This window comes from Coregonus lavaretus (assembly GCF_964263955.1).
Source record: "Coregonus lavaretus genome assembly, chromosome: 16".
Taxonomy (NCBI): domain Eukaryota; kingdom Metazoa; phylum Chordata; class Actinopteri; order Salmoniformes; family Salmonidae; genus Coregonus; species Coregonus lavaretus.
In genome coordinates, this window is record NC_140003.1 from 49181988 (window position 1) to 49207382 (window position 25395).

Genomic DNA, 25395 nt, shown 5'->3' on the forward strand with positions numbered 1-25395 from the left:
GATTGGGCTAGCGTTATCCTGTACTATGTAGGTTGGGCTAGCGTTATCCTGTACTATATAGGTTGGGCTAGCGTTATCCTGTACTATGTAGGTTGGGCTAGCGTTATCCTGTACTATGTAGGTTGGGCTAGCGTTATCCTGTACTATGTAGGTTGGGCTAGCGTTATCCTGTACTATGTAGGTTGGGCTAGCGTTATCCTGTACTATGTAGGTTGGGCTAGCGTTATCCTGTACTATGTAGGTTGGGCTAGCGTTATCCTGTACTATGTAGGTTGGGCTAGCGTTATCCTGTACTATGTAGGTTGGGCTAGCGTTATCCTGTACTATGTAGATTGGGCTAGCGTTATCCTGTACTATGTAGGTTGGGCTAGCGTTATCCTGTACTATGTAGATTGGGCTAGCGTTATCCTGTACTATGTAGATTGGGCTAGCGTTATCCTGTACTATGTAGATTGGGCTAGCGTTATCCTGTACTATGTAGATTGGGCTAGCGTTATCCTGTACTATGTAGATTGGGCTAGCGTTATCCTGCACTATGTAGGTTGAGTGACAGTATCTCCCATCTTCTTTGGTTTCTGATGTGATTACTGTGTGTTGATGTTGTTACAATCTTGATCTCAACACCAAGACAAATCACCAGCAATAAAGTCTTTAAAAAAGAGAGAAGTAAAGAATTTCTGCCTGATTCCATTTTTTTCCCAATTGTTAAATTGTTGTCCCAAATTAGAACATACATTTGCTGCTCAGGATCACCTGGCCCCTCTCAGGTCCTCAAATCTCTAAACACAAAACACAAAAGAGACAATTTCCCCAAACCCCACAGACCTCTTGCGAAATGAAACACAGCAATCAAAATCATGTACTCTCTGCTCAAAATGAGACACACCGAGATCACACTAATGTGACATATTCAAAACACTACTATCAGAACCTATTTCAGTGGAAAGACTAAGATTATGTTGTTATACTGTATATTGTTTGTGTGTACTCAAACAAGAAAGGAACACATATTAAAGTTTTATATTTCAATATGACTCAATACATGTCAAACAGCATACTGTAGGCAAACATACAGTAAATATGCAAAGGAAGAAAAATATGCCTATTTGTACTACTGTGTGTTATGTTAGATCAAATGTACGGAAATGTCAAGAAACAAATAGTCCATTGCGAAAACAAAATCAGTCATGTCTGTTGTTTTGGTCTGGACACAGATTTGAATCCAATCTCTTTCCCATCTCTATTCCATCTCTTTCTCTATCCCATCTCTTTCCCATCTCTTTCTTTATTCCATCTCTTTCGCATCTCTTTCTCTATCCCATCTCTTTCTCTGTCCCATCTCTTTCTCTATCCCATCTCTTTCCAAACTCTTTCTCTATCCCATCTATTTCTCTATTCCATCTCTTTCTCATCTCTATCCCATCTCTTTCTCTATTCCATCTCTTTCTCTATTCCATCTCTTTCTCATTTCTTTCTCTATCCCATCTCTTTCTCTATTCCATCTCTTTCTCATCTCTTTCTCTATCCCATCTCTTTCTCTATTCCATCTCTTTCTCATCTCTTTCTCTATCCCATCTCTCTGTCGCGGCCGGCTACAACTGAGCCTGGATTCGAACCAGGATCTCTAGTGGCACAGCTATGCCTTAGACCACTGCGCCACTCAAGAGACACAAACTCCACTCGCTTTGTTTCATCTCGGTACCATATCTGTCATCTGATACTTTGGCGCCACCTATCGGTAGTTTGGCGCATGACCGTGAGATCTGACCTTGGTAATAAATGGGCCAATGACCTAATAGCTAATAGAGTAATAATAAAAACAGATTAAAACTGACAGGTATAAAATAAAAGGTTTGTTATGGTCACAGTTATGCTACTGAGACAAAAATTAGATGCAATTTGCACTCCAGAAACACTTAAAATAAGGGCTGTGTTTTGGCTTGACATTTTGTTAACCAATTTACATTTTTACATTTACATTTTAGCAGACACTCTTATCCAGAGCGACTTGCAGTTAGTGAGTGCATACATTTTTCATACTGGCCCCCCCGTGGGAAACGAACCCACAACCCTGGCATTGCAAGCGCCATGCTCTACCAACTGAGCTACAGGGGACTAGTTTATACAGTGGGAAAAAAGTATTTAGTCAGCCACCAATTGTGCAAGTTCTCCCACTTAAAAAGATGAGAGAGGCCTGTAATTTTCATCATAGGTACACGTCAACTATGACAGACAAAATGAGGAAAAAAAATCCAGAAAATCACATTGTAAGATTTTTAATGAATTTATTTGCAAATTATGGTGGAAAATATGTATTTGGTCAATAACAAAAGTTTCTCAATACTTTGTTATATACCCTTTGTTGGCAATGACACAGGTCAAACGTTTTCTGTAAGTCTTCACAAGGTTTTCACACGCTGTTGCTGGTATTTTGGCCCATTCCTCCATGCAGATCTCCTCTAGAGCAGTGATGTTTTGGGGCTGTCGCTGGGCAACACAGACTTTCAACTCCCTCCAAAGATTTTCTATGGGGTTGAGATCTGGAGACTGGCTAGGCCACTCCAGGACCTTGAAATGCTTCTTACGAAGCCACTCCTTCGTTGCCCGGGCGGTGTGTTTGGGATCATTGTCATGCTGAAAGACCCAGCCACGTTTCATCTTCAATGCCCTTGCTGATGGAAGGAGGTTTTCACTCAAAATCTCACGATACATGGCCCCATTCATTCTTTCCTTTACACGGATCAGTCGTCCTGGTCCCTTTGCAGAAAAACAGCCCCAAAGCATGATGTTTCCACCCCCATGCTTCACAGTAGGTATGGTGTTCTTTGGATGCAACTCAGCATTCTTTGTCCTCCAAACACGACGAGTTGAGTTTTTACCAAAAATATATTTTGGTTTCATCTGACCATATGACATTCTCCCAATCCTCTTGTGGATCATCCAAATGCACTCTAGCAAACTTCAGACGTGCCTGGACATGTACTGGCTTAAGCCGGGGGACACGACTGGCACTGCAGGATTTGAGTCCCTGGCGGCGTAGTGTGTTACTGATGGTAGGCTTTGTTACTTTGGTCCCAGCTCTCTGCAGGTCATTCACTAGGTCCCCCCGTGTGGTTCTGGGATTTTTGCTCACCGTTCTTGTGATCATTTTGACCCCACGGGGTGAGATCTTGCGTGGAGCCCCAGATCGAGGGAGATTATCAGTGGTCTTGTATGTCTTCCATTTCCTAATAATTGCTCCCACAGTTGATTTCTTCAAACCAAGCTGCTTACCTATTGCAGATTCAGTCTTCCCAGCCTGGTGCAGGTCTTCAATTTTGTTTCTGGTGTCCTTTGACAGCTCTTTGGTCTTGGCCATAGTGGAGTTTGGAGTGTGACTGTTTGAGGTTGTGGACAGGTGTCTTTTATACTGATAACAAGATCAAACAGGTGCCATTAATACAGGTAACGAGTGGAGGACAGAGGAGCCTCTTAAAGAAGAAGTTACAGGTCTGTGAGAGCCAGAAATCTTGCTTGTTTGTAGGTGACCAAAAACTTATTTTCCACCATAATTTGCAAATAAATTCATTAAAAATTCTACAATGTGATTTTCTGGAACACATTATTTGTCAATTTGTCTGTCATAGTTGACGTGTACCTATGATGAAAATTACAGGCCTCTCTCATCTTTTTAAGAGGGAGAACTTGCACAATTGGTGGCTGACTAAATCCTTTTTCTCCCCACTGTATGCCAAGAGTATGCAAAGCTGTCATCAAGACAAAGGGTGGCTACTTTGAAGAATCTAAAATATAAAATATATTTTGGTTTGTTTAACACTTTTTTTGGTTACTACATGATTCCATATGTGTTATTTCATAGTTTTGATGTCTTCACTATTATTCTACAATATAGAAAATAGTAAAAATAAAGAAAAACCCTGGATTGAGTAGGTGTGTCCAAACTTTTGACTGGTAGTGTATATCCATTGTTTCCTCTTTGGTGCATTTTAACTATATGTCTCAAGTAAAAGCCCTGGGTGGTGAGTTGATACAATTCTACATCTGGAAGGTTAAAAGCACCCTCAGACGTAGGAAGATCTAAAAAGTCATTTTTATTCTATGAGTTTTATTTGCCGGTATGAAGTCTGTTATGACTGAGTGTACTTTTTTAAAAAAATGTCTTCGGTGGAGTACCGAGAATAAATCTAAAATCTTTGGGAGCCATGCCATTCTAAAGAGGTTTTTCTACCTGTAACACTTATGGGAAGATTATTCAATTTAATTAGATCTGCTTTCATATTTTGTTGAATAATGGAATTAAGTTAATAATAATAATAATAATATGCCATTTAGCAGACGCTTTTATCCAAAGCGACTTACAGTCATGCGTGCATACATTTTTGTGTATGTTATCTTAATATATTTGTTGTTTGTTGTTGTTTGTTGTTGTCACTTATTAAGCCTCCTAATTATTTAATATTTCCACTTAAAGGTTTTCTGTAGATCTTAGAAAGAGTTAATATTTTTTTTTTTCCTATTACCATTTTTTCACATTTCCATGTTAATTTTATATCCTGAGATTTGTTAGTATTCTGAAAATATTTTTTTGCATTTAGTTTTCAATATCGGTCAGGTATATCAGGAGATCATCTGCAAAGAAGTTTAGTTTATATAGTTTTGAATAGAAAAGGCCATTAAAGACAGTCGAAAAGCATTTCGGCATCAAAAGCCATTATTGATAAATCTTGTTTTGTAGCAGATTGTATTAAACGGAAACATGTTATTCTATTTGTTTGTAAATGTCTATTTTTAATCAACACTGTCTGATTGATACGTATCAAGTCTGGTAAGACTTTTGCCATTCTATTGCTTATAATCTTTGTTATTATTATATTATCACAACTTACACACCACCCCCTGTAGCGCCATGTGATCCAGGGCGGTGCTGTTGCCATACCAGGCGGTGATGCAGACAGTCAAGATGCTCTCAATGGTGCAGCTGTAGACCTTTTTGAGGATTTGAAGGTGGGAAGAGGCGCTGTCTCTCGTCTTCTTCATGACTGTGTGCATGTGTGTGGACCATTTTAAGTCCTTGGTGATTTGGACACTGAGGAACTTGAAGCTCTCGACCCTCTCCACTGCACCGTCGTGTTGTCAACAAACTTGATCATGGTGTTGGAGTCATGCTTGGCCGCAGTCGTAGGGTGAACAGGGAGTACAGGATGGGACTGAGCACACACCCCTGTGGGGCCCCAATGTTGAGGGTCAGCATAATCTGCCTGTAGTGAAACTAGATCCAAAATGGCACCCTTTTCTCTATACAGTGCACTACTTATGACCAGAGCTCCAAGCAGTGCACTATATAGGGAATAGGGGGCCATTCTCTGGTCTAAAGTAGTGCACTATATAGGGAATAGGGTGCCATTTCAGACGCACTTCAACACTTTGTTTGTGTCTCTCCTTTGTTGTGTTACTGTTTCAGGATGGGTGAAGGTGGTTAGGGTTAGGGTTAGGGCTGTTGGAGGGAGGTGGTTAGGGTTAGGGTTAGGACTAGGGTTAGGGCTAGGGTTAGGGTTAGGGCTAGGGTTAGGGTTAGGGCTAGGGTTAGGGTTAGGGCTGTTGGACAGGAAGGGAGGGGGGGGGTTAGGGTTAGGGCTGTTGGACAGACAGGAAGGGAGGGGGTGGTTAGGGTTAGGGCTGTTGGACAGGAAGGGAGGGGGTGGTTAGGGTTAGGGCTGTTGGACAGGGGGTGGTTAGGGTTAGGGGTTAGGGTTAGGGGTTAGGGTTAGGGGTTAGGGTTAGGGCTGGTAGAGGGGGGGGGTTAGGGTTAGGGCTGTTGGACAGGAAGGGAGGGGGGGGTTAGGGTTAGGGCTGTTGGACAGACAGGAAGGGAGGGGGTGGTTAGGGTTAGGGCTGTTAGACAGGAAGGGAGGGGGTGGTTAGGGTTATGGCTGTTGGACAGACAGGAAGGGAGGGGGTGGTTAGGGTTAGGGCTGTTGGACAGGAAGGGAGGGGGGGGTTAGGGTTAGGGCTGTTGGACAGACAGGAAGGGGGGGGGGTGGTTAGTGTTAGGGCTGTTGGACAGGAAGGGAGGGGGTGGTTAGGGTTATGGGCTGTTGGACAGACAGGAAGGGAGGGGGTGGTTAGGGTTAGGGCTGTTGGACAGGAAAGGAGGGGGGGGTTAGGGTTAGGGCTGTTGGACAGGAAGGGAGGGGGTGGTTAGGGTTAGGGCTGTTGGACAGGAAGGGAGGGGGTGGTTAGGGTTAGGGCTGTTGGACAGGAAGGGAGGGGGGGGTTAGGGTTAGGGCTGCTGGACAGGAAGGGAGGGGGTGGTTAGGGTTAGGGCTGTTGGACAGGAAGGGAGGGGGGGGTTAGGGTTAGGGCTGTTAGACAGGAAGGGAGGGGGGGGTTAGGGTTAGGGCTGTTGGACAGGAAGGGAGGGGGTGGTTAGGGTTAGGGCTGTTGGACAGGAAGGGAGGGGGGGGTTAGGGTTAGGGCTGCTGGACAGGAAGGGAGGGGGTGGTTAGGGTTAGGGCTGTTGGACAGGAAGGGAGGGGGGGGTTAGGGTTAGGGCTGTTAGACAGGAAGGGAGGGGGGGGTTAGGGTTAGGGCTGTTGGACAGGAAGGGAGGGGGGGGTTAGGGTTAGGGCTGTTGGACAGGAAGGGAGGGGGGGGTTAGGGTTAGGGCTGTTGGACAGACAGGAAGGGGGGGGGGGTGGTTAGTGTTAGGGCTGTTGGACAGGAAGGGAGGGGGTGGTTAGGGTTATGGGCTGTTGGACAGACAGGAAGGGAGGGGGTGGTTAGGGTTAGGGCTGTTGGACAGGAAAGGAGGGGGGGGTTAGGGTTAGGGCTGTTGGACAGGAAGGGAGGGGGTGGTTAGGGTTAGGGCTGTTGGACAGGAAGGGAGGGGGTGGTTAGGGTTAGGGCTGTTGGACAGGAAGGGAGGGGGGGGTTAGGGTTAGGGCTGCTGGACAGGAAGGGAGGGGGTGGTTAGGGTTAGGGCTGTTGGACAGGAAGGGAGGGGGGGGTTAGGGTTAGGGCTGTTAGACAGGAAGGGAGGGGGGGGTTAGGGTTAGGGCTGTTGGACAGGAAGGGAGGGGGGGGTTAGGGTTAGGGCTGTTGGACAGGAAGGGAGGGGGTGGTTAGGATTAGGGCTGTTAGACAGACAGGAAGGGAGGGGGTGGTTAGGGTTAGGGCTGTTAGACAGACAGGAAGGGAGGGGGTGGTTAGGGTTAGGGCTGTTGGACAGACAGGAAGGGAGGGGGTGGTTAGGGTTAGGGCTGTTGGACAGGAAGGGAGGGGGTGGTTAGGGTTAGGGCTGTTGGACAGGAAGGGAGGGGGGGGTTAGGGTTAGGGCTGTTGGACAGACAGGAAGGGAGGGGGTGGTTAGGGTTAGGGCTGTTAGACAGACAGGAAGGGAGGGGGTGGTTAGGATTAGGGCTGTTGGACAGGAAGGGAGGGGGTGGTTAGGGTTAGGGCTGTTGGACAGACAGGAAGGGAGGGGGTGGTTAGGGTTAGGGCTGTTGGACAGGAAGGGAGGGGGGGGTTAGGGTTAGGGCTGTTGGACAGGAAGGGAGGGGGGGGTTAGGGTTAGGGCTGTTGGACAGACAGGAAGGGAGGGGGGGGTTAGGGTTAGGGCTGTTGGACAGGAAGGGAGGGGGGGGTTAGGATTAGGGCTGTTGGACAGGAAGGGAGGGGGGGGTTAGGGTTAGGGCTGTTGGACAGGAAGGGAGGGGGTGGTTAGGGTTAGGGCTGTTGGACAGACAGGAAGGGAGGGGGTGGTTAGGGTTAGGGCTGTTGGACAGGAAGGGAGGGGGGGTTAGGGTTAGGGCTGTTGGACAGGAAGGGAGGGGGGGGGGTTAGGGTTAGGGCTGTTAGACAGGAAGGGAGGGGGGGGTTAGGGTTAGGGCTGTTGGACAGGAAGGGAGGGGGTGGTTAGGAATAGGGCTGTTGGACAGACAGGAAGGGAGGGGGTGGTTAGGGTTAGGGCTGTTGGACAGGAAGGGAGGGGGTGGTTAGGGTTAGGGCTGTTGGACAGGAAGAGAGGGGGTGGTTAGGGTTAGGGCTGTTGGACAGGAAGAGAGGGGGTGGTTAGGGTTAGGGCTGTTGGACAGGAAGGGAGGGGGGGGTTAGGGTTAGGGCTGTTGGACAGACAGGAAGGGAGGGGGGGGTTAGGGTTAGGGCTGTTGGACAGGAAGGGAGGGGGGGGTTAGGGTTAGGGCTGTTGGACAGACAGGAAGGGAGGGGGGGGTTAGGGTTAGGGCTGTTGGACAGACAGGAAGGGAGGGGGGGGTTAGGGTTAGGGCTGTTGGACAGACAGGAAGGGAGGGGGTGGTTAGGGTTAGGGCTGTTGGACAGGAAGGGAGGGGGTGGTTAGGGTTAGGGCTGTTGGACAGACAGGAAGGGAGGGGGTGGTTAGGGTTAGGGCTGTTAGAGAGACAGGAAGGGAGGGGGTGGTTAGGGTTAGGGCTGTTGGACAGGAAGGGAGGGGGGGGTTAGGGTTAGGGCTGTTAGAGAGACAGGAAGGGAGGGGGTGGTTAGGGTTAGGGCTGTTGGACAGGAAGGGAGGGGGGGTTAGGGTTAGGGCTGTTGGACAGGAAGGGAGGGGGTGGTTAGGGTTAGGGCTGTTGGACAGGAAGGGAGGGGGGGGTTAGGGTTAGGGCTAGGGCTGTTGGACAGGAAGGGAGGGGGGGGTTAGGGTTAGGGCTGTTAGACAGACAGGAAGGGAGGGGGTGGTTAGGGTTAGGGCTGTTGGACAGACAGGAAGGGAGGGGGGGGTTAGGGTTAGGGCTGTTGGACAGACAGGAAGGGAGGGGGGGGTTAGGGTTAGGGCTGTTGGACAGGAAGGGAGGGGGGGGTTAGGGTTAGGGCTGTTGGACAGGAAGGGAGGGGGGTGGTTAGGGTTAGGGCTGTTGGACAGGAAGGGAGGGGGGGTTAGGGTTAGGGCTGTTGGACAGACAGGAAGGGAGGGGGTGGTTAGGGTTAGGGCTGTTGGACAGACAGGAAGGGAGGGGGGGGTTAGGGTTAGGGCTGTTGGACAGGAAGGGAGGGGGGGGGTGGTTAGGGTTAGGGCTGTTGGACAGGAAGGGAGGGGGGGGTTAGGGTTAGGGCTGTTGGACAGGAAGGGAGGGGGTGGTTAGGGTTAGGGCTGTTGGACAGACAGGAAGGGAGGGGGGGGTTAGGGTTAGGGCTGTTGGACAGGAAGGGAGGGGGGGGTTATGGTTAGGGCTGTTGGAGAGGAAGGGAGGGGGGGGTTAGGGTTAGGGCTGTTGGACAGACAGGAAGGGAGGGGGGGGTTAGGATTAGGACTGTTGGACAGGAAGGGAGGGGGTGGTTAGGGTTAGGGCTGTTGGACAGGAAGAGAGGGGGTGGTTAGGGTTATGGGCTGTTGGACAAACAGGAAGGGAGGGGGGGGTTAGGGTTAGGGCTGTTGGACAGGAAGGGAGGGGGTGGTTAGGGTTATGGGCTGTTAGACAGGAAGGGAGGGGGTGGTTAGGGTTATGGCTGTTGGACAGACAGGAAGGGAGGGGGGGGTTAGGATTAGGGCTGTTAGAGAGACAGGAAGGGAGGGGGTGGTTAGGGTTAGGGCTGTTGGACAGGAAGGGAGGGGGGGGTTAGGGTTAGGGCTGTTGGACAGGAAGGGAGGGGGTGGTTAGGGTTAGGGCTGTTAGACAGGAAGGGAGGGGGTGGTTAGGGTTAGGGCTGTTAGACAGGAAGGGAGGGGGTGGTTAGGGTTAGGGCTGTTGGACAGGAAGGGAGGGGGTGGTTAGGGTTAGGGCTGTTGGACAGACAGGAAGGGGGGGGGGGGTTAGGGTTAGGGCTGTTGGACAGGAAGGGAGGGGGGGGTTAGGATTAGGGCTGTTGGACAGACAGGAAGGGAGGGGGTGGTTAGGGTTAGGGCTGTTGGACAGGAAGGGAGGGGGTGGTTAGGGTTAGGGCTGTTAGACAGACAGGAAGGGAGGAGGTGGTTAGGGTTAGGGCTGTTGGACAGGAAGGGAGGGGGTGGTTAGGGTTAGGGCTGTTGGACAGGAAGGGAGGGGGTGGTTAGGGTTAGGGCTGTTAGACAGACAGGAAGGGAGGGGGGGGTTAGGGTTAGGGCTGTTGGACAGGAAGGGAGGGGGGGGTTAGGGTTAGGGCTGTTGGACAGACAGGAAGGGAGGGGGTGGTTAGGGTTATGGCTGTTGGACAGGAAGGGAGGGGGGGTTAGGGTTAGGGCTGTTGGACAGGAAGGGAGGGGGTGGTTAGGGTTAGGGCTGTTGGACAGACAGGAAGGGAGGGGGGGGTTAGGGTTAGGGCTGTTAGACAGGAAGGGAGGGGGGTGGTTAGGGTTAGGGCTGTTGGACAGGAAGGGAGGGGGTGGTTAGGGTTATGGCTGTTGGACAGACAGGAAGGGAGGGGGTGGTTAGGGTTAGGGCTGTTAGACAGGAAGGGAGGGGGGGGTTAGGGTTAGGGTTAGGGCTGTTGGACAGACAGGAAGAGAGGGGGGGGTTAGGGTTAGGGTTAGGGCTGTTAGACAGGAAGGGAGGGGGGGGTTAGGGTTAGGGCTAGGGTTAGGGTTAGGGCTGTTGGACAGGAAGGGAGGGGGGGGTTAGGGTTAGGGCTGTTGGACAGACAGGAAGGGAGGGGGTGGTTAGGGTTAGGGCTGTTGGACAGGAAGGGAGGGGGTGGTTAGGGTTAGGGCTGTTGGACAGGAAGGGGGGGGGGGGGGTTAGGGTTAGGGCTGTTGGACAGGAAGGGAGGGGGGGGTTAGGGTTAGGGCTGTTGGACAGGAAGGGAGGGGGTGGTTAGGGTTAGGGCTGTTGGACAGGAAGGGAGGGGGTGGTTAGGGTTAGGGCTGTTGGACAGACAGGAAGGGAGGGGGTGGTTAGGGTTAGGGCTGTTAGACAGGAAGGGAGGGGGGGGTTAGGGTTAGGGCTGTTGGACAGGAAGGGAGGGGGTGGTTAGGGTTAGGGCTGTTGGACAGGAAGGGAGGGGGGGGTTAGGGTTAGGGCTGTTGGACAGGAAGGGAGGGGGTGGTTAGGGTTAGGGCTGTTGGACAGGAAGGGAGGGGGGGGTTAGGGTTAGGGCTGTTGGACAGGAAGGGAGGGGGTGGTTAGGGTTAGGGCTGTTGGACAGGAAGGGAGGGGGTGGTTAGGGTTAGGGCTGTTGGACAGGAAGGGAGGGGGGGGTTAGGGTTAGGGCTGTTGGACAGACAGGAAGGGAGGGGGGGGTTAGGGTTAGGGCTGTTAGACAGGAAGGGAGGGGGGGGTGGTTAGGGTTAGGGCTGTTGGACAGGAAGGGAGGGGGGGGGTTAGGGTTAGGGCTGTTGGACAGACAGGAAGGGAGGGGGGGGTTAGGGTTAGGGCTGTTGGACAGGAAGGGAGGGGGTGGTTAGGGTTAGGGCTGTTGGACAGACAGGAAGGGAGGGGGTGGTTAGGGTTAGGGCTGTTGGACAGGAAGGGAGGGGGGGGTTAGGGTTAGGGCTGTTGGACAGGAAGGGAGGGGGTGGTTAGGGTTAGGGCTGTTAGACAGACAGGAAGGGAGGGGGGGGTTAGGGTTAGGGCTGTTGGACAGGAAGGGAGGGGGGGTTAGGGTTAGGGCTGTTAGAGAGACAGGAAGGGAGGGGGGGGTTAGGGTTAGGGCTGTTGGACAGGAAGGGAGGGGGTGGTTAGGGTTAGGGCTGTTGGACAGACAGGAAGGGAGGGGGTGGTTAGGGTTAGGGCTGTTGGACAGGAAGGGAGGGGGGGGTTAGGGTTAGGGCTGTTGGACAGGAAGGGAGGGGGTGGTTAGGGTTAGGGCTGTTGGACAGACAGGAAGGGAGGGGGGGGGAGGGGGGTTAGGGTTAGGGCTGTTGGACAGGAAGGGAGGGGGTGGTTAGGGTTAGGGCTGTTGGACAGGAAGGGAGGGGGTGGTTAGGGTTAGGGCTGTTGGACAGACAGGAAGGGAGGGGGGGTTAGGGTTAGGGCTGTTGGACAGGAAGGGAGGGGGTGGTTAGGGTTAGGGCTGTTGGACAGGAAGGGAGGGGGTGGTTAGGGTTAGGGCTGTTGGACAGACAGGAAGGGAGGGGGTGGTTAGGGTTAGGGCTGTTGGACAGACAGGAAGGGAGGGGGTGGTTAGGGTTAGGGCTGTTGGACAGGAAGGGAGGGGGGGTTAGGGTTAGGGCTGTTGGACAGGAAGGGAGGGGGTGGTTAGGGTTAGGGCTGTTGGACAGACAGGAAGGGAGGGGGTGGTTAGGGTTAGGGCTGTTGGACAGACAGGAAGGGAGGGGGTGATGTCTGAGTTGCAACCACGGCAACAGAAACACAGTGGTTGAGCTGTGCCTGTCCAGAGAGAAACTCGGGAGAACTTAGCAACACTTAGCAACAGCAACTCAGCAAACACAAGCATTCAGGACATACAGGCTATTTGCTTTTGACGACTCACACTCACTAGTTAACAAATTCAGTCAGTTCTATTTTACTGCCACAGCTGAATGGGACAAAGCTCCTGTAGAAGGGACTATTCCTTTAAGTTTTTATGCCTTGAAATGTGTGATTTAGTGTTATTTTTAGTAAAATTATGTACTTTTTTGTTTGTTTTATAGAGACAGGGAATTAAACTGCTTTCCTGAGTATCTTTCTTCTACGAAGGAGCAGGACTTGTCTGAGAGGACAGTATCTGGAGCAGGATTTGTCTGAGAGGACAGTATCTGGACCAGGACTTGTCTGAGAGGACAGTATCTGGACCAGGACTTGTCTGAGAGGACAGTATCTGGAGCAGGACTTGTCTGAGAGGACAGTATCTGGACCAGGACTTGTCTGAGAGGACAGTATCTGGAGCAGGACTTGTCTGAGAGGACAGTATCTGGAGCAGGACTTGTCTGAGAGGACAGTATCTGGACCAGGACTTGTCTGAGAGGACAGTATCTGGACCAGGACTTGTCTGAGAGGACAGTATCTGGACCAGGACTTGTCTGAGAGGACAGTATCTGGACCAGGACTTGTCTGAGAGGACAGTATCTGGACCAGGACTTGTCTGAGAGGACAGTATCTGGAGCAGGACTTGTCTGAGAGGACAGTATCTGGACCAGGACTTGTCTGAGAGGACAGTATCTGGACCAGGACTTGTCTGAGAGGACAGTATCTGGACCAGGACTTGTCTGAGAGGACAGTATCTGGACCAGGACTTGTCTGAGAGGACAGTATCTGGAGCAGGACTTGTCTGAGAGGACAGTATCTGGAGCAGGACTTGTCTGAGAGGACAGTATCTGGACCAGGACTTGTCTGAGAGGACAGTATCTGGAGCAGGACTTGTCTGAGAGGACAGTATCTGGAGCAGGACTTGTCTGAGAGGACAGTATCTGGACCAGGACTTGTCTGAGAGGACAGTATCTGGACCAGGACTTGTCTGAGAGGACAGTATCTGGAGCAGGACTTGTCTGAGAGGACAGTATCTGGACCAGGACTTGTCTGAGAGGACAGTATCTGGACCAGGACTTGTCTGAGAGGACAGTATCTAACTGTTATTCCTTCGTATTTTAAGAAGCAGCAGGATTTTAGTCATGAAGGATATTGCTCTATCGCTACTGAGTCGAGGCTGTGGACATGTTGCCCAGTCACATCTGGGCAGTCAAGATGGACGCCTGGAAGTCTGCTTCGAACCTGAGGTAAATTTCAGGTTATTTTACACTTGATTCAGTTGGAAAGCAAGTAATAGCACGTTACAAAGCATTATATCTGCAGGCTTTAAGTAAAGTGTTACCCTTTAAAGTGTTTTCATTTATTTATTAAAGACTCAAATAACAATTAAATTGGGAAATGTGGTAGTTATGATTCAATAGCCCCTGAGTGGCGCAGCGGTCTAACGCACTGCATCTCCATTGCTTGCGGCGTCACTACAGACCCCCTGGTTCGATTCCAGGCTGTATCACAACCGGCCGTGATTGGGAGTCCCATAGGGCGGCGCACAATTGGTCCGGGTTTGGCCGGTGTAGGACGTCATTGTAAATAAGAATTTGTAATTAACTGACTTGCCTAGTTAAATAAATAAAAATTGACAATACTAATTGTTTATTTCTACCTAGGACTACTATCTCTGGAAGTCTCAGCCCTCCCTGCTCCGCCTATCTAAGAGTGGTCGTCTGCTGGGCGGGGTAGAGCCAGCGCTTCCTAAAACCTACAGCACCAGACGGGGACCTCTCTTCCTGTACTACGAGGAAATGGCCATGACGTCATCGGTCCTGTCATCATGCCCCTCAGGGTCAGAGGACAACAGGAAGAGGTGGGCCTCCCACCATTCCAGACAGGAAGTGGAGCTCCAGCTGAACACTCTGCGGGACCTGACGGGAGCCATACTGGCCTATGGGAATAAGCAGGTAGAGCTCAGCCAATAGGAAGAGTCTGGGGCAACAAGCAGGTAGAGCTCAGCCAATAGGAAGAGTCTGGGACAACAAGCAGGTAGAGCTCAGCCAATAGGAAGAGTCTGGGACAACAAGCAGGTAGAGCTCAGCCAATAGGAAGAGTCTGGGGCAACAAGCAGGTAGAGCTCAGCCAATAGGAAGAGTCTGGGGCAACAAGCATGTAGAGCTCAGCCAATAGGAAGAGTCTGGGACAACAAGCAGGTAGAGATCAGCCAATAGGAGACATCTGGTGCCTGATTCACACTGTAGGGCCAACCAGAAACATTCTGTGCTGGCTTGGATAATTTTTGCGGTGGGCTGGCGGAAGGGAGGCATGGAGGGTGGAGCTGTATTTCTCATTCATGCCAAATGGCACACTATTCCCTACATAGTGCACTATGGTACAGTGAGTCAGTGACACTCGCAAAATACAGAACAAGAATGTGTTTGGTCATGCAGAACAACAAAGACCACCCACAGAGTAGGACTTCATGTCTTCATGACCATTAACAATAACCCCTTGATCCTGAAATGTACTTTGAATATGCCAAATGAATATACATAGGACAATGTGGCCTCCCAAGTGGCGCAGTGGTCTAAGGCACTGCATCGCAGTGCTAGCTGTGCCACTAGAGATCCTGGTTCGAATCCAGGCTCTGTTGTAGCCGGCCGCGACCGGGAGAACCATTGGGCGGCGCACAATTGGCCCAGCGTCGTCCAGGGTAGGGGAGGGAATGGCCGGAAGGGATTTAGCTCAGTTGGTAGAGCATGGCGTTTGCAACACCAGGTTTGTGGGTTCGATTCCCACGGGGGGCCAGTATGAAAAATAAATTAAAATTATGTATGCACTCACTAACTGTAAGTCGCTCTGGATAAGAGCGTCTGCTAAATGACTAAAATGTAATGTAAATGTACCTGGGCCTGGTAAATAATACAGTCATGCATTCGCTCTCTCTCTGTCTCTCTCTGTCTGTCTCTGTCTCTCTCTGTCTCTCTCTCTGTCTCTCTCTGTCTCTCTCTCTGTCTCTCTCCCTCCCCCTCTCTCTCTCTCCACCTTCACTAACAAACCATCCCTACACTAACTCGCCCTCTCTCTGTCTCTCTTTCTGTCTCTCTTTCTGTCTCTCTCTCTGTCTCTGTCTCTCTCCCTCCCCCTCTCTCTCTCTCTCCACCTTCACTAACAAACCATCCCTCTCTCTCTCTCGCTCTCGCTCTCTCTCGCTCTCTCTCGCTCTCTCTCTCTCTCTCGCTCTCTCTCTCTCTGTCTCTGTCTCTCTGTCTCTGTCTCTCTCTCTCTCTCTCTCTCTCTCTCTCTCTCGCTCTCGCTCTCTCTCGCTCTCTCTCGCTCTCTCTCTCTCTCTCGCTCTCTCTCTCTCTCTCTCGCTCTCTCTCTCTCTCTCTCTCTCTCTCTGTCTCTGTCTCTCTGTCTCTGTCTCTCTCTCTCTCTCTCTCTCTCTCTCTCTGTCTCTCTCTGTCTCTGTCTCTCTCTGTCAGTGTGTCTCTCTATCTGTCTCTGTCTGTGTGTCTCTCTATCTGTCTCTGTCTCTCTCTCTGTCTCTCTCTCTCTCTAAAGTAGTCTCTTACATAGGGAATACAGTGCCATTTGGGATGCAGCCATAGACGGCTGCCTTATCTACCCAGCCCAGGTGCTGCCTGCATGGCTGGGAAAGAGAGAGAGCTCAGTCTGTGGGGGAGATTAATTATGGGTGCGTCCAAATGGCATAGTGCAGAGGGCTCTGGTTAAGAGATTTATGTGTATATAGCTGACAGTCCTAGTGGGACATGTTTAGAGATATCTGTGTATATAAAGCGAGGTCCATAAAGAAATGGTTTGTTGAGATCGGTGTGGAAGAACTTGACTGGCCTGCACAAAGCCCTGACCTCAACCCCATCGAACAGTGGGATGAATTGGAACGCCGACTGCGAGCCAGGCCTAATCGCCCAACATCAGTGCCCGACGTCACTAATGTTCTTGTGGCTGAATGGAAGCAAGTCCCCGCAGCAATGTTCCAACATCTAGTGGAAAGCCTTCCCAGAAGAGTGGAGGCTGTTATAGCAGCAAAGTGGGACCAACTCCATAATTCATGCCCATGATTTTGGAATGAGATACTTTTGGTCATGTAGTGTATATTGAGTTTGTTCCCCCCCACTACTCAAACCACCCACGGTCTGGATTGGAACACCCGCGGTCTGGATTGGAACACCCGCGGTCTGGATTGGAACACCCGCGGTCTGGATTGGACCACCCGCGGTCTGGATTGGACCACCCGCGGTCTGGATTGGAACACCTTCATGGGTTGAATGTTTGACACCCCTGATCTAAAGACTCCTGTCAATTAATGGCTTTATCTCCTAACTCTGGGTAGATAAAACACATACTAAATAAACTAACATGATATAAACAGGACAGTTATCATTCACATCAATTTGTTTTGTGTCATCAGTGAAAGGATGGTACGTTGTGATGAACCATATAAACAAGATATATATAAACTATGGCTGGACACGCCCATCCAGGAACAAGCTATATATATCAACTATGGCAGGACACGCCCATCCAGAAACAAGCTATATATATATAAACTATGGCAGGACACGCCCATCCAGAAACAAGCTATATATATATAAACTATGGCAGGACACGCCCATCCAGAAACAAGCTATATATATCAACTATGGCTGGACACGCCCATCCAGAAACATGCTATATATATAAACTATGGCAGGACACGCCCATCCAGAAACAAGCTATATATATATATAAACTATGGCAGGACACGCCCATCCAGAAACAAGCTATATATATAAACTATGGCAGGACACGCCCATCCAGAAACAAGCTATATATATAAACTATGGCAGGACACGCCCATCCAGAAACAAGCTATATATACAGTGGGGGAAAAAAGTATTTAGTCAGCCACCAATTGTGCAAGTTCTCCCACTTAAAAAGATGAGAGAGGCCTGTAATTTTCATCATAGGTACACGTCAACTATGACAGACAAATTGACAAAAAAATATCCAGAAAATCACATTGTAGGATTTTTTATGAATTTATTTGCAAATTATGGTGGAAAATAAGTATTTGGTCACCTCACAGACCTGTAACTTCTTCTTTAAGAGGCTCCTCTGTCCTCCACTCGTTACCTGTATTAATGGCACCTGTTTGAACTTGTTATCAGTATAAAAGACACGTGTCCACAACCTCAAACAGTCACACTCCAAACTCCACTATGGCCAAGACCAAAGAGCTGTCAAAGGACACCAGAAACAAAATTGTAGACCTGCACCAGGCTGGGAAGACTGAATCTGCAATAGGTAAGCAGCTTGGTTTGAAGAAATCAACTGTGGGAGCAATTATTAGGAAATGGAAGACATACAAGACCACTGATAATCTCCCTCGATCTGGGGCTCCACGCAAGATCTCACCCCGTGGGGTCAAAATGATCACAAGAACGGTGAGCAAAAATCCCAGAACCACACGGGGGGACCCAGTGAATGACCTGCAGAGAGATGGGACCAAAGTAACAAAGCCTACCATCAGTAACACACTACGCCACCAGGGACTCAAATCCTGCAGTGCCAGGCGTGTCCCCCTGCTCAAGCCAGTACATGTCCAGGCCCGTCTGAAGTTTGCTAGAGTGCATTTGGATGATCCAGAAGAGGATTGGGAGAATGTCATATGGTCAGATGAAACCAAAATAGAACTTTTTGGTAAAAACTCAACTCGTCGTGTTTGGAGGACAAAGAATGCTGAGTTGCATCCAAAGAACACCATACCTACTGTGAAGCACGGGGGTGGAAACATCATGCTTTGGGGCTGTTTTTCTGCAAAGGGACCAGGACGACTGATCCGTGTAAAGGAAATAATGAATGGGGCCATGTATCGTGAGATTTTGAGTGAAAACCTCCTTCCATCAGCAAGGGCATTGAAGATGAAACGTGGCTGGGTCTTTCAGCATGACAATGATCCCAAACACACCGCCCGGGCAACGAAGGAGTGGCTTCGTAAGAAGCAGTTCAAGGTCCTGGAGTGGCCTAGCCAGTCTCCAGATCTCAACCCCATAGAAAATCTTTGGAGGGAGTTGAAAGTCCGTGTTGCCCAGCGACAGCCCCAAAACCTCACTGCTCTAGAGGAGATCTGCATGGAGGAATGGGCCAAAATACCAGCAACAGTGTGTGAAAACCTTTTGCCCTGTGTATATAAGGGTATATAACAAAGTATTGAGAAACTTTTGTTATTGACCAAATACTTGTTTTCCACCATAATTTGCAAATAAATTCATAAAAAATCCTACAATGTGATTTTCTGGATTTTTTTCTCATTTTGTCTGTCATAGTTGACGTGTACCTATGATGAAAATTACAGGCCTCTCTCATCTTTTTAAGTGGGAGAACTTGCACAATTGGTGGCTGACTAAATACTTTTTTCCCCCACTGTATCAACTATGGCAGGACACGCCCATCCAGAAACAAGCTATATATATCAACTATGGCAGGACACGCCCATCCAGAAACAAACTATATATATAAACTATGGCAGGACACGCCCATCCAGAAACAAGCTATATATATAAACTATGGCAGGACACGCCCATCCAGAAACAAGCTATATATATCAACTATGGTAGGACACGCCCATCCAGTTCATATTTACCACTGACAGGCTAAATGTATTGCTAAAGCCCTTTTCCTACCACTGGGAAGTATCTAAAGTAGTGTAGTAGTAGTTATGATGCATCTATAATAGTTGGTGTCTGTCTCTCCCTCAGCTCCGTGAGGAAGGAGAAGGCCAGCCTGTCCTGCCCCTCCCCTCCAGTCTCCCTCAGCTCCGTGAGGAAGGAGAAGGCCAGCCTGTCCTCCCCCTCCTCTCCAGTCTCCCTCAGCTCCGTGAGGAAGGAGAAGGCCAGCCTGTCCTCCCCCTCCCCTCCAGTCAGGAGTCTTACTATCCTCCAATCAAGCCCTCCTGCCCCAGACACCCCACCAAAGGTTGGACTCCCTTCAGGTCCACCTGGAGCCGCCACTTGGAGCAGCTTACAGGTAACACACAGGACAGGCCAAAGGTCAAAGGTAACAGGCATAACAGGGCTAACATGAAATGTGTCCACCTTCTGTCAAGAATGGGAGTTGAGAGAAAGTCCGAAAATAGACGGCCTGTGCATGTCTGAGTATTTCACTGAAACAGAGAGACCTTTCCTGTCCTCCGCTTGTCTCTTGTTTTACCAGATGATCCAGAGCTGTGTAGGGGCCATGTCAAGATCCCATGCCCCACCCAAGCTGCAGGAAATGGCCAGGCAGTCTCCCCCAGACCCTACAGGCAACCTCAAGTTCCTTTACCACCAATACCAGAGGTGAACTGCTATACAAGAGACGTATCTCATCCAGCACCAGGTAAACTCAGCATGTTGACCAACAGATTTAAGTCCAATGCTTTATGGTGGAAACTTCCAATAGATTAGGGTTAGTAATGATGGAGAGGACAACAGTGGGAGGGTTAGTAATGATGGAGAGGACAACAGTGGGAGGGTTAGTAATGATGGAGAGGGACAACAGTGGGAGGGTTAGTAATGATGGAGAGGGACAACAGTGGGAGGGTTAGGGTTAGTAATGATGGAGAGGACAACAGTGGGAGGGTTAGTAATGATGGAGAGGACAACAGTGGGAGGGTTAGTAATGATGGAGAGGGACAACAGTTGGAGGGTTAGTAATGATGGAGAGGACAACAGTGGGAGGGTTAGGGTTAGTAATGATGGAGAGGGACAACAGTTGGAGGGTTAGTAATGATGGAGAGGACAACAGTGGGAGGGTTAGTAATGATGGAGAGGGACAACAGTGGGAGGGTTAGTAATGATGGAGAGGGACAACAGTGGGAGGGTTAGTAATGATGGAGAGGGACAACAGTGGGAGGGTTAGTAATGATGGAGAGGGACAACAGTGGGAGGGTTAGTAATGATGGAGAGGACAACAGTGGGAGGGTTAGTAATGATGGAGAGGACAACAGTGGGAGGGTTAGTAATGATGGAGAGGACAACAGTGGGAGGGTTAGGGTTAGTAATGATGGAGAGGGACAACAGTGGGAGGGTTAGGGTTAGTAATGATGGAGAGGACAACAGTGGGAGGGTTAGTAATGATGGAGAGGGACAACAGTGGGAGGGTTAGTAATGATGGAGAGGACAACAGTGGGAGGGTTAGTAATGATGGAGAGGGACAACAGTGGGAGGGTTAGGGTTAGTAATGATGGAGAGGGACAACAGTGGGAGAGTTAGTAATGATGGAGAGGACAACAGTGGGAGGGTTAGGGTTAGTAATGATGGAGAGGACAACAGTGGGAGGGTTAGTAATGATGGAGAGGACAACAGTGGGAGGGTTAGTAATGATGGAGAGGACAACAGTGGGAGGGTTAGTAATGATGGAGAGGGACAACAGTGGGAGGGTTAGTAATGATGGAGAGGACAACAGTGGGAGGGTTAGTAATGATGGAGAGGGACAACAGTGGGAAGGTTAGTAATGATGGAGAGGGACAACAGTGGGAGGGTTAGTAATGATGGAGAGGACAACAGTGGGAGGGTTAGGGTTAGTAATGATGGAGAGGGACAACAGTGGGAGGGTTAGGGTTAGTAATGATGGAGAGGGACAACAGTGGGAGGGTTAGTAATGATGGAGAGGGACAACAGTGGGAGGGTTAGTAATGATGGAGAGGGACAACAGTGGGAGGGTTAGGGTTAGTAATGATGGAGAGGGACAACAGTGGGAGGGTTAGTAATGATGGAGAGGGACAACAGTGGGAGGGTTAGTAATGATGGAGAGGGACAACAGTGGGAGGGTTAGTAATGATGGAGAGGACAACAGTGGGAGGGTTAGGGTTAGTAATGATGGAGAGGGACAACAGTGGGAGGGTTAGGGTTAGTAATGATGGAGAGGGACAACAGTGGGAGGGTTAGTAATGATGGAGAGGACAACAGTGGGAGGGTTAGTAATGATGGAGAGGACAACAGTGGGAGGGTTAGTAATGATGGAGAGGGACAACAGTGGGAGGGTTAGTAATGATGGAGAGGACAACAGTGGGAAGGTTAGTAATGATGGAGAGGGACAACAGTGGGAGGGTTAGTAATGATGGAGAGGACAACAGTGGGAGGGTTAGTAATGATGGAGAGGACAACAGTGGGAGGGTTAGTAATGATGGAGAGGACAACAGTGGGAGGGTTAGTAATGATGGAGAGGACAACAGTGGGAGGGTTAGGGTTAGTAATGATGGAGAGGGACAACAGTGGGAGGGTTAGTAATGATGGAGAGGGACAACAGTGGGAGGGTTAGTAATGATGGAGAGGGACAACAGTGGGAGGGTTAGTAATGATGGAGAGGACAACAGTGGGAGGGTTAGTAATGATGGAGAGGGACAACAGTGGGAGGGTTAGTAATGATGGAGAGGACAACAGTGGGAGGGTTAGTAATGATGGAGAGGGACAACAGTGGGAGGGTTAGTAATGATGGAGAGGGACAACAGTGGGAGGGTTAGTAATGATGGAGAGGGACAACAGTGGGAGGGTTAATAATGATGGAGAGGACAACAGTGGGAGGGTTAGGGTTAGTAATGATGGAGAGGGACAACAGTGGGAGGGTTAGTAATGATGGAGAGGACAACAGTGGGGGGGTTAGGGTTAGTAATGATGGAGAGGACAACAGTGGGAGGGTTAGTAATGATGGAGAGGGACAACAGTGGGAGGGTTAGTAATGATGGAGAGGACAACAGTGGGAGGGTTAGTAATGATGGAGAGGACAACAGTGGGAGGGTTAGGGTTAGTAATGATGGAGAGGGACAACAGTGGGAGGGTTAGTAATGATGGAGAGGACAACAGTGGGAGGGTTAGGGTTAGTAATGATGGAGAGGGACAACAGTGGGAGGGTTAGTAATGATGGAGAGGACAACAGTGGGAGGGTTAGTAATGATGGAGAGGACAACAGTGGGAGGGTTAGGGTTAGTAATGATGGAGAGGGACAACAGTGGGAGGGTTAGTAATGATGGAGAGGACAACAGTGGGAGGGTTAGGGTTAGTAATGATGGAGAGGGACAACAGTGGGAGGGTTAGTAATGATGGAGAGGACAACAGTGGGAGGGTTAGTAATGATGGAGAGGACAACAGTGGGAGGGTTAGGGTTAGTAATGATGGAGAGGACAACAGTGGGAGGGTTAGTAATGATGGAGAGGACAACAGTGGGAGGGTTAGTAATGATGGAGAGGGACAACAGTGGGAGGGTTAGTAATGATGGAGAGGGACAACAGTGGGAGGGTTAGTAATGATGGAGAGGGACAACAGTGGGAGGGTTAGTAATGATGGAGAGGGACAACAGTGGGAGGGTTAGTAATGATGGAGAGGGACAACAGTGGGAGGGTTAGTAATGATGGAGAGGACAACAGTGGGAGGGTTAGTAATGATGGAGAGGGACAACAGTGGGAGGGTTAGTAATGATGGAGAGGGACAACAGTGGGAGGGTTAGTAATGATGGAGAGGACAACAGTGGGAGGGTTAGTAATGATGGAGAGGGACAACAGTGGGAGGGTTAGTAATGATGGAGAGGGACAACAGTGGGAGGGTTAGTAATGATGGAGAGGGACAACAGTGGGAGGGTTAGTAATGATGGAGAGGACAACAGTGGGAGGGTTAGGGTTAGTAATGATGGAGAGGGACAACAGTGGGAGGGTTAGTAATGATGGAGAGGACAACAGTGGGAGGGTTAGGGTTAGTAATGATGGAGAGGACAACAGTGGGAGGGTCAGTAATGATGGAGAGGACAACAGTGGGAGGGTTAGTAATGATGGAGAGGGACAACAGTGGGAGGGTTAGTAATGATGGAGAGGACAACAGTGGGAGGGTTAGTAATGATGGAGAGGGACAACAGTGGGAGGGTTAGGGTTAGTAATGATGGAGAGGGACAACAGTGGGAGGGTTAGTAATGATGGAGAGGACAACAGTGGGAGGGTTAGTAATGATGGAGAGGACAACAGTGGGAGGGGTAGGGTTAGTAATGATGGAGAGGGACAACAGTGGGAGGGTTAGTAATGATGGAGAGGACAACAGTGGGAGGGTTAGTAATGATGGAGAGGACAACAGTGGGAGGGTTAGTAATGATGGAGAGGGACAACAGTGGGAGGGTTAGGGTTAGTAATGATGGAGAGGGACAACAGTGGGAGGGTTAGGGTTAGTAATGATGGAGAGGGACAACAGTGGGAGGGTTAGTAATGATGGAGAGGACAACAGTGGGAGGGTTAGTAATGATGGAGAGGGACAACAGTGGGAGGGTTAGTAATGATGGAGAGGGACAACAGTGGGAGGGTTAGTAATGATGGAGAGGACAACAGTGGGAGGGTTAGTAATGATGGAGAGGGACAACAGTGGGAGGGTTAGGGTTAGTAATGATGAAGAGGGACAACAGTGGGAGGGTTAGGGTTAGTAATGATGGAGAGGGACAACAGTGGGAGGGTTAGTAATGATGGAGAGGGACAACAGTGGGAGGGTTAGGGTTAGTAATGATGGAGAGGACAACAGTGGGAGGGTTAGTAATGATGGAGAGGGACAACAGTGGGAGGGTTAGTAATGATGGAGAGGGACAACAGTGGGAGGGTTAGTAATGATGGAGAGGACAACAGTGGGAGGGTTAGTAATGATGGAGCGGACAACAGTGGGAGGGTTAGTAATGATGGAGAGGGACAACAGTGGGAGGGTTAGTAATGATGGAGAGGGACAACAGTGGGAGGGTTAGTAATGATGGAGAGGACAACAGTGGGAGGGTTAGTAATGATGGAGAGGACAACAGTGGGAGGGTTAGGGTTAGTAATGATGGAGAGGGACAACAGTGGGAGGGTTAGTAATGATGGAGAGGGACAACAGTGGGAGGGTTAGTAATGATGGAGAGGGACAACAGTGGGAGGGTTAGTAGTGATGGAGAGGAAAACAGTGGGAGGGTTAGGGTTAGTAATGATGGAGAGGACAACAGTGGGAGGGTTAGTAATGATGGAGAGGACAACAGTGGGAGGGTTAGTAATGATGGAGAGGACAACAGTGGGAGGGTTAGGGTTAGTAATGATGGAGAGGACAACAGTGGGAGGGTTAGTAATGATGGAGAGGACAACAGTGGGAGGGTTAGGGTTAGTAATGATGGAGAAGGACAACAGTGGGAGGGTTAGGGTTAGTAATGATGGAGAGGGACAACAGTGGGAGGGTTAGTAATGATGGAGAGGACAACAGTGGGAGGGTTAGGGTTAGTAATGATGGAGAGGACAACAGTGGGAGGGTTAGGGTTAGTAATGATGGAGAGGGACAACAGTGGGAGGGTTAGTAATGATGGAGAAGGACAACAGTGGGAGGGTTAGTAATGATGGAGAGGGACAACAGTGGGAGGGTTAGGGTTAGTAATGATGGAGAGGACAACAGTGGGAGGGTTAGTAATGATGGAGAGGGACAACAGTGGGAGGGTTAGTAATGATGGAGAGGGACAACAGTGGGAGGGTTAGGGTTAGTAATGATGGAGAGGGACAACAGTGGGAGGGTTAGTAATGATGGAGAGGGACAACAGTGGGAGGGTTAGGGTTAGTAATGATGGAGAGGACAACAGTGGGAGGGTTAGTAATGATGGAGAGGACAACAGTGGGAGGGTTAGTAATGATGGAGAGGGACAACAGTGGGAGGGTTAGTAATGATGGAGAGGGACAACAGTGGGAGGGTTAGTAATGATGGAGAGGGACAACAGTGGGAGGGTTAGGGTTAGTAATGATGGAGAGGACAACAGTGGGAGGGTTAGTAATGATGGAGAGGGACAACAGTGGGAGGGTTAGTAATGATGGAGAGGACAACAGTGGGAGGGTTAGTAATGATGGAGAGGGACAACAGTGGGAGGGTTAGGGTTAGTAATGATGGAGAGGGACAACAGTGGGAGGGTTAGTAATGATGGAGCGGACAACAGTTGGAGGGTTAGTAATGATGGAGAGGACAACAGTGGGAGGGTTAGTAATGATGGAGAGGACAACAGTGGGAGGGTTAGTAATGATGGAGAGGACAACAGT

The 25395-nt window shown here is 49.7% G+C and overlaps 1 protein-coding gene across 1 annotated transcript in view; it reads left to right on the forward strand.

Moving 5' to 3' along the window:
• Positions 1-13498: 13498 nt before the first annotated feature.
• Positions 13499-25395, forward strand: part of LOC311143879 (uncharacterized protein) — a gene marked incomplete at both ends in the record, with an annotated part of 70369 nt that continues 58472 nt past the window's right edge. The window contains 4 exons of the mRNA XM_084179750.1: positions 13499-13603; positions 14021-14311; positions 19223-19376; positions 19563-19727. Of these exons, the coding sequence (XP_084035876.1) occupies positions 13499-13603; positions 14021-14311; positions 19223-19376; positions 19563-19727 (715 nt within the window). The remainder of the gene's footprint in view (positions 13604-14020; positions 14312-19222; positions 19377-19562; positions 19728-25395) is intronic.